The sequence below is a fragment of the Galeopterus variegatus genome, unplaced genomic scaffold (assembly GCF_000696425.1).
Source record: "Galeopterus variegatus unplaced genomic scaffold, G_variegatus-3.0.2 Scaffold178, whole genome shotgun sequence".
Taxonomy (NCBI): Eukaryota; Metazoa; Chordata; class Mammalia; order Dermoptera; family Cynocephalidae; genus Galeopterus; species Galeopterus variegatus.
In genome coordinates this window covers 402,940-412,847 of record NW_007726289.1, presented here as the reverse complement: position 1 = coordinate 412,847, position 9,908 = coordinate 402,940, and the positions used below count along the sequence as shown (strand labels likewise).

At 35.3% G+C, this 9,908-nt stretch overlaps 1 protein-coding gene across 3 annotated transcripts in view; it reads left to right on the top strand.

Moving 5' to 3' along the window:
* Positions 1-9,908, top strand: part of MARCH7 (membrane-associated ring finger (C3HC4) 7, E3 ubiquitin protein ligase) — a 45,641-nt gene that overhangs the window by 27,358 nt on the left and 8,375 nt on the right. For all 3 annotated transcript variants that reach the window (XM_008563925.1, XM_008563920.1, XM_008563915.1), the window contains exons 4-6: positions 416-580; positions 2,711-3,812; positions 5,807-5,976. In XM_008563925.1, the coding sequence (XP_008562147.1) occupies positions 416-580; positions 2,711-3,812; positions 5,807-5,976 (1,437 nt within the window). The remainder of the gene's footprint in view (positions 1-415; positions 581-2,710; positions 3,813-5,806; positions 5,977-9,908) is intronic.

Sequence of the window (9,908 nt, the reverse complement as noted above, 5' to 3'; positions counted from 1 at the left end):
GGGTGCCACGGGCTCTGCCCTGCAGCCATGATTTTTTTTTTTTTTTTTGTCTTTTGTCTTTTTCCGTGTCCGGCAACGGATTGCAACCCTCAGTGTTGCCCCCATACCGGACCGGGGACCGGCAACGGGATTGCAACCCTCGGCATTGCCCCCGCACCTCGCTCAGCCAGCGAGCGGGAACCGGTCTGTATATGGGATCCAAACCCTCAGGCCGGAGCGCCGCCGCGCTTCCCAAGCGGCGCACTTATCCAGTGCACCACCGGGCTGGCCTGCAGCCATGATTTTTGATTGCAACTATGTAACTGGGGATTCTCATAATAAGTAACAGTAACCTTCCTCTGTGTTAGTGAAGATTTGTTATCATCAGGAACCTTGGAAGGTTTCTCTGAAATAAAACTTCTTTAATTATTTTAAGATTCTTCTTGGAGGCATAGTCAGGCTCCCAGATCTTCATCGGTGGTACTTGGATCATTTGGAACAGACTTAATGAGAGAGAGGAGAGATGTGGAGAGAACAGATTCCTCCATTAGTAATCTTATGGATTATAGTCACCGAAGTGGCGATTTCACAACTTCATCATGTATGTATAAACTACATTGTTAAGTATTAAATTATCTAATAATATTACATTTTCCTATTTATATCATTAAAATAACAGTGCACAAGAGTAGATGAATCTTATGTCCTGAAGATTTCAGAATAACTTAATATGACTTTTAGTACTTTTTTGTTTTGCTTTAAAAAATGTAACCAGTTTAAAATCATAGATGTACATGAGTATCCAGATTTCTTCTGCCTTTAAATATTTTACTTGCATTTTTCCTTTTAAGAATGTATGTTATAAAATAATATACTAAAAAATTCTTATACACTCAAATATAATATGTCTATAATATATGGTATAATAAGTAACTACTTCTAAATTCTGAAGTAACTAAAGATTAAATAAATGAAAAAAACAGTTTTATAAATAGAGTAAGCATACACACTGGGTTTCTTTGACTCAGAATAAATACTGAGTAATTAGTCCTTTTATGTACTCATTTTTAAAAGAATGCAACATTAGTTTACGTTCTTCGAATGTACATCTTAATTTTTTCAAACTTTTTACATCTTCTTTCATCTCTTCAATACTGTAATTTCACTCAGATTTGAGATTATCTAGGTAATAATGACAGTTCAAAACCAAATTAGAGGCCAGGTCTCATTCACCAAATAAGTAACCATTTTTTCCTATTTTGAACAGCTCATGTGAAGAATGACTCAGTTCAAAAATCATTACTAATGAATTCTATCATATCACTTTTCAAAACATATCTTTAAATTCATGATGGAATCTCAGGCAAAACACCTACATTTTCTTTGCATTTTATTATTATATAAACAATTATTTATGATAATACTTGAATTGTTTAATAAATGTGTTTAATAATTTACAAAAGTGCTTTGAAATGAATCATATTGTTAAATTTAATAAAAAGTACTGATTAGTTTTTTTAAAAAATCACCATTTTAAGGCATAATTTGGGATTTAGTATAACATGAGAATGCCTTTATTTTTATTGAATTGACGTAAAGACCCACACTATTTCTATCATTGTGCCTTACTTAGGCTTTTCGAAAATAAACATCATAAAACTATCACACTAACTGATTGAAGAAAAAAGTGCTAATTGAGGTTAACAGATAGGCAGAAGTGAGTTTGATTTATGTAGAAGAAAATATATTTTGTCTTCAAAGATTTAGGTTATTTTACTTAATTGTATCGGAGCAAGACATTGCTTTATTCAAGACAAATAAAAAGTGTTTTATTTGCTTGGCCTTGGATGGAGGAGCTTTAGTAGATGGTTTTAATAACTTCTAGGTTTCGGAATATAAAAAGTGCAGTGTAGAAATAGATTTAGCCCTTAACAGTTCATCCTTTCTTGAGGTTCCATGTACTAGCACAGTAGTAATCTAGCTCTTACACTAAGTGTGTGGATAAACATTCTTCGCAAAGGAATCCTATAGTGTTTCTCATCCCATTTGGATTCAAACCACCAGTTAAGGTTTACTTTAAAAATGCATATGCCAGAACCCTTTCATAGATCCCAGCCAGTATTAAAGAGCAAAGGTACGTCTGATGACTAATCAGGCATAAGAACCACTGCTGTTAACTTAAAAGATAAAAGATTGGAGAAATTTTTAGCTTTTAGCAAGGTTTGTCATAAAATCACAATGGTGATGATGTTTACATGAAATAACTTCTATTTTTATTGCACAGAGTAAGAAAAATCTCCAAAACGCAATACCCCTAGGATGATTTTGCTTTTAATCATTATAAAAGTCATTAACATTGTATTATTTGGCCCATTTAAAATTCTGTATCAGTTTAGATATTATTCTACCATATCAACTTATGACTAAGATATTAAACTGTTTTACCTTCCATCCACTGTTAGCTTTTCATAAGCTAATGATCCATTTCTTTCTTTTGAATTTGTAATGTTGACTTTACACAGAAGTACTGGTTTTTACCAATAGGAATAGAAAGAGAAATACACTCTTGTTTTTTCTATAATAGTTAAGCAAGCTATCTAGTTATAATATAGTAGTATTCAGTTTGAATCCAGTGTTTCATTTGGAAGTAATTAGTGGTTAATAAATGCAAACTTAGTAATACCCAAATTATTTCATGTAATTGGTTACCTTTTCTTCCTTTCAAAAATAGATGTTCAAGACAGAGTTCCTTCATATTCACAGGGAGCAAGACCAAAAGAAAACTCAGTGAGCACTTTACAGTTGAATACATCATCCATAAGCCACCAATTGCCTTCTGAACATCAGACTGTACCAAGTTCTAGGGACTCCAGCAGAAATTCTTTAAGATCAGATTTTTCTCCAAGAGAATCAGAATCTCCCCGAAGCAGTACGCAACCTGGATTTTCTTATATTTCAAGTAGAGATGAAACCCCAACCATAAACAATTCTGAAAGGCTTGGTTCGTCTCAGAGATCATTTCAAGAATCTTCTGACAATGAAGGTAGGCGGACGACTAGGAGATTGTTGTCACGTATAGCTTCTAGCATGTCATCTACTTTTTTTTCACGAAGATCTAGTCAGGATTCCTTGAATGCAAGATCATTGAGTTCTGAAAGTTCTTACATTTCTCCAAGAATCTTGACAGCTTCACACTCTCGTAATAATGCAGCATCAACTTCTGAAGTTTCTGATACTAGGGCATCTGAAGCTTCTCAGGGATTTCGATTTCTTAGACGAAGATGGGGTTTGTCATCTCTTGGCCAGAATCATAGCTCTGAGTCATATTCAGAAAATTTTAACCAAGAGTCTGAAGGCAGAAATACAGGACCGTGGTTATCTTCCTCACTTAGAAATAGATGCACACCTTTGTTCTCTAGAAGGAGACGAGAGGGAAGAGATGAATCTTCAAGGACACCTACCTCTGATATACCATCTAGATCTCATATTTTTAGAAGAGAATCAAATGAAATGGTTCACCTTGAAGTACAGAATGATCCCCTTGGGGCTGCTGCCAACAGACCACAAGCATCTGCAGCATCAAGTAGTGCTACTACAGGTGGTTCCACATCAGATTCAGCTCAAGGTGGAAGAAATACAGGAATAACAGGGATTTTTCCTGGTTCCTTATTCCGATTTGCAGTCCCCCCAGCACTTGGAAGTAATTTGACCGACAATATCATGATCACTGTAGATATTATTCCTTCAGGTTGGAATTCAGCTGATGGAAAAAGTGACAAAAGTAAGAGTGCACCTTCAAGAGATCCAGAAAGACTGCAGAAGATAAAAGAGAGGTAAATTTGAATACTTGTCTTAAGACTATAAAGCAAGAGCATATTAAGGAACTCCTTATTTCTGAATTGCCTTCTCATAATGTTGATATCTGAAATTTTTTCCCTTAACGTTTACATTCTTTAAGATGTTAGTGTCTCACTTATAAGTAAATGGATGAGAAATAATTGAGGGTAGTTATGGGGGGTGTGAATTGCATCAAGAAATAACCTGAAGGTTATTTTTAACCAGCTTGTGATACCTATACATACAAAGACAAAAACCTTAATCTGTTATGCTGTTCCTTGGTAGGCTACTGCTAAATGGGGTTGGTACGAGGAACCAAGTGGTCATGGATTACCAGTAAATTTGTTCTAGTGTTTACCAGGATAATTTATCATTTATTTACATTTCTCACCTCAAAATATTTCTTTGGAATAAAGTAAAATCAGATGCACAAATTTTTATTTTGTTTTTGAAGTCCAAATGTATACTGAATATTCTTTATATCTTAAGATTATTTGACATAAATACCAGTTTAAATTTAGGGCTTAGAATCTTTTTATATAACAGAACTATTTTGTAGAGTTGAACATTGCTTAAAAATCACTGGTAAGAATGAAAAGATGAAAGACCAGAGATTTTAGTCACAACTAAATTAATATTGATTTTGTCATCTTAATCTAGTTACTTAATATTAAAATAGTTTTTATGGTAAAATGGGATAGAGTAGTACATGTAAAATATATTTATAGGAAGAAAAGACTTCTATAAAATTAAAGATGAGGTTTTTTTTTTTTTGGTTTTTATCTTTTTCATAAAGGCTTAATGTAATGAAATTGTTAGAAACATAGTTGTTACTGTCATTTTAGATAGTTTTGTACTTTCACAAGAAAATATGTTCAGATCCAACTCTGGTGATAAAGGAAGCTTTATATGCTCTCTGAGATGTTGGGCACTGGGCTACTGTACTTCCAGATTTCCTTTTATATGACAGATTCTACCATGTGGCTATTATTTTCCTGCTTTTAAATTTGCTATTTTTTCTTTCTTGTAGAAAGAGATTTACTCTACCCTGGTAGTGTTAGCTTTAATGTTTGCTTATTATAGCAGTTCCCTCTGATTACAAACTGTCTGTTCAGGAATATAGTAAATATATTCTTGCCCTCAAAGTTAGTATAATTTGAGTGCAGTAGTGTAAACAGAGGGTAAAGCATTAGTTTACTGATCTTCAAGAGAGAAACCAATTAAGCCAGCACCATCCTATCTGGTTAGTCTAAAAAACAGCATTTTTTGGTTATTTTTGCCATAGAGAGAGAGAGAGAGAGAGTGTGTGTGTGTGTGTTCATTCCATTATTATAATTTGCCTCATAGATGAGGATTTTAAGACATTCTACAATTAAATTAATAAGGGTATTGAAGTTGAATCTACCAAGTAAAATATAATTGAAGCTATGAAGGGAAGAAAATTAAATTTAAAGAGAAAAACGTAAATATATTTTCAGCTTTTCAGAATACTTATGCTTGAGGTTATGTCTCTGATTAATTTACTGAAAATACTCTGAATTTTGAGGGAAGTGGGAGACAGAAGTGAAGAGTGTATATGTTACATTATCTTTATATTGTTGAATGTGAAGTAATCTGGGATACTGCAGAAATTAAAATCTCTTAGAGGTACTTATAAAGTGATTGTGAAAAATTTGAAACTTAAACTGTTAAACTTAACAGTTTCAACTGTTAAACTACCACAAGACAAAATTATTGATACTATTTGACAATAGATGATAGGATAGCCTATTTCTATTACCTTTAAAATACTTACAGTTTTTATTCTCCATGAAATTGGTTTCTCGTGGTGATTGTTATTTATTTTTGTTGCTGTTTGCTTTTTTCCACCCAAAGAGAACACTAGTAGAAATAACAAAAAAAGAGATTGTTCGGGATTATGTATGACTGGAAATGACTAGTCAGGATGAGTTATGATAGCCTTGTTTGGGAAATGTGCCTTCTTTTTCAGCCTTCTTTTAGAGGACTCTGAAGAAGAAGAAGGTGACTTATGTAGAATTTGTCAGATGGCAGCTGCATCATCATCTAATTTGCTGATAGAGCCATGCAAGTGCACAGGAAGTTTGCAGTATGTCCACCAAGAGTGTATGAAAAAGTGGTTGCAGGCCAAAATTAACTCTGGTAAGATTTAGTCTTTTGTGTGTTTTGTTTTCAGAATTTTTCCAAGAGATGTGTATACATTTTGATTAAGAAATTTATGATTTTAATTTATTGATTAATTTAGGCTCTTATCAAAAGTGTCTTAATCATTTTTGTAGTCTCAGCAAAAGCATTAGTCTTGCTTTCATTAATTTATAGTAATGTTTCTTGTATTTCATTTCCCAACTATTTACTACTTGTTACATAATATGAAGATACTTCAGAAAGTTTGTGGAAAAATGGGATTAAAAGATAATGTGGGGGCCGGCCCGGTGGCGCACTGGATAGTGCGCCGCTTGGGAAGCGCGGCAGCGCTCCCGTCCGAGGGTTCGGATCCCACATACAGACCGGTTCCCGCTCACTGGCTGAGCGAGGCGCGGGAGCAACGCCGAGGCTTGCGATCCCGTTGCCGGTCCCCGGTCCGGTACGGGGGCAACACTGAGGGTTGCGATCCGTTGCCAGACACGGAAAAAAAGACAAAAGACAAAAAAAAAAAAATAATAATAATAATGTGAATTTTTTCATGAACTTTTTGAAGACCCCTCGTATGTAATACAATTCTAATTTATGATTGCTGGTGACTCATATCAAAGAAATACATTCACCATTTATTAGCTATGTGTCCTTGAGAAAGACTTAATTGTCTCTAGGGCTGTTGAGTCACTTAATAATGAGGCTAATGTAACAGTTCATTTGTTCATTGAGCGCCTGTTACAGGGCCAGGCACAGTTCCAGATGTTGGGATATAGAGTGGTAAACAAAACAGATAAGGCACCTGCTCTTGTGGTGGTGGTATTGGGTGTTAAAGGAATGCCTTTCTGAAGTGAGGACATTCAAACTCAGAGCCGAACAATAAGGAGCTAGCTATCACAGAATGTGGGATGAACATTCTAGCAGAGGGAATAGCTAGTACAAAGAATGTTTGAGGAACTGAATGATGCACAGTGTACCTGATAATTATATAATCAGGGGAGTGAGGGAAGGAGTGGTACAATTGAGATAAGAGAGATTAGCAGAGGCTAGCTCATGCAAGACTTTCGAAGCTAAGGTCCAAGGCTTAGAGTTTTATATAAGAATGCTGGGAAGGCACTGAAAGGGGGAGGGATGAAATGATCTTATTTATATTTGGCTATTCTGAATGGATTTTAGGGGGACAAGAGTGGATGCAGGAAGACCAACCAGCCAGAATTGGTGGTGATGGCTAGAATGCGGTGATGGATAGATTCTGCTACATTTTGGAGGTGGATTCTATAAGACTTGCCAGTGGATTAGATGTGATGGAAAGAGGAAGAGAAAACAATTAGGAAAGCTCATATTTTTGCTTTGAGCAACTAAGTAAATGATGGTGGCTTTTGCTGAAATAAGGAAGCTGAGAATGGAACAGATTTAGGACAAGGAATTAAGGATTCTGTTTTGAACATATTATATCTGGACTGCTTATTAGATAACTATATGGAAATGTCATGTAAGCAGTTAGAAAAGCGTGGCATTTGAGGAGCAACTCTGAAAGTTACAGTTTTGGGAATTAGGAGCACATAAGTGATCACCTAGAGATAGAGCAAATGTCAAAGAAATGGCCCCAAGATAGAGCCCTGGGGCAACCAAATACGTGAGAGCCAAGAAGGAAATTTGAGGAGCAACCTCCAGTCAGGTAGGAGAAAATTAAGCAAGTGTTATATTATGCAAGGCAGAAGAAGAAAGTGTTATAAGGAGGGTGTGATCACTCCTGTACTGCAGAGGTCAAAGATGAGAATAAAGAAATGACAATAGGATTTGATAGCGTGGCTGAGGTGGGGAAGGGTAATATTGGAAACAAGGATGTTGAGAAAGTTCAAATTCAAAGCGAATGGTCTATGTAGATGTTGAAATAACCAAAGAAGTAAGTTGGTGAAGAATGTAGAGAACCTGGAACTAAAGTCATTTTGAGTGAGGGTGGAATTAAGGTTTGAAAACAGGAATAGGTGTGTTGGGGAGCAGGCATCTATCGTCACTTCTTGGTCCTGGAGATACAAGAGGCTGTGGGAAGAACTGGCTGCAAGAGAGTATATATCAGGGGACACTGTGGTTCAGGCTTGAAGGTACAGAGATCATTCAAAAAATCGGGTTAGTTATTAGAGGAATTTATTGATGTTAGACTGTGAGTACAAGAGGACATAGTGGAAATGACTAGCAGGTGAGAAAGGTGTGAAATTAGATTAATAAATATATGCAATTATGTGAGGTTAAAGGTCTGTGGCATAGGCAAATATGTTGTAAGGTATGGTGGCTCTGATTTTAATTTTCACACTCTGTTATAGGAGCTGGGTGACGTAATCAAGCTGGAGATTATGGGGCTACTGGGAAACTGTAATCAAATTGTTGGGGATGTGGTGGTAGTCAGGGGGTAATAAGCAAAGGATCCCATCCTTTTGGGAAGTGAAGTGGGGGTGGGAAGCAGTATCTTTTCTTCTACCCTAGTCTGAACCCAAAACTCTGGAACATGCCATCTCTCCTGTAATAGCCTCTTCTCTCAGCTGTGTAGTGTTATGGTAACCTCGTAGGCTTTATTAATCACTGTCTTGGGGTGTTGTTAGGATTAAATGAGAGATTACATGTAAAGTGCTTGATTCTTGACACTTAGTAAGGGCCCATAAATGTCAGCTGTTACCAAAACGAAGAACAACTTAACTCAATTTCTGATATGTTGACAAACTGGATTATTTGTGTTGGGTATGGAGGAAAACAGTACAGTTCATTGTTTGAAGAACATTGGCGGTTTGGAGTTAGACAACCCTAGATTGGAAAATTAGCTGCAACACTTAGCCAGCTTTAGGATCCTGAGTGTGTTTCTTAACATTAGTTCTCAACCCTGGCTGCTAATCAAAATCACCCATTGGAGTTTTTAAATATACAAATGCTTCAGATCCGCTTGTAACAATTCTTAACTAGGTCTGGGTTTAGGCCTCAGTTCTATCATGAGTAAAATTGAGTAATACCTCAGAGTTGTGGATGTCAGATGATAATGTTTATAGTTTTGCATTTTGCCAGGCACTGTTAAGTACTAAATTAAATGGGAGTTATTTTTATAAGGTTGTAATAAGTTCTTTTTTAGGTGTGATCAACTGAATATATAGATCTCAACAAGTGAAACTGCCTGGTAAATATTCAGAAGACTTTCTCATATTTATGCAAAGACTTCATCTGATAGAAGATTAATTCTGATAAAGATTGATTTGAGCATTTATTAAGTAGCTGAATCCTACAGAATGTACAAAGATGAATAAAACAAGTCTAGTACAAGTTTAGACAGACACAAAATGGGTTGTTACCAGCTGTGTGAGGCCTTTTTGAATGACTTTTGTTAAGTCACTTATTCCATACAAGAGAAAAATGAAGCCTTAAGATATAAAAAAAAATTGTACTAAATGGTCTCCTAGGTCCATATTTCATGATTATCTTACTTTTCCTGCTTCTGAATTAGAGAATAGTTCTATGAAATGTCTAATAAAAGAAAGCCTTTTAAATGTCTTTCTCATATTCTCCATCAAGTCATAATATGGACTTATCCTAAATTTAGTTAAGTGGTACAATTTTAATTTTTAAAAATTAAAATATTTTCAGGTGAAGTTTAATTTTAACATCTTCATGTATGCTAGACTCCCCCCAAAATGTTTGTTTTTAAATACGAGTGATCTTCAAAAAATTCATGGAAAAATTTATATTATCTTTTCATTCTGTTTTTCCATGAACTTTTTGAAATATCCTCATATAGTGAAAACCAGATGTGATTTTGATTGCAGTTCATTTTGAGACAACATAGACAACATCCTCAAATTAGCACTCACTTTCCTTCAGCCATTTTCTAGAAAATGCACCTAAGTTACTACTGTTGTCTTGGACTTTATGCTGAATTTTACTCTTTTTTAAAAAGTTGT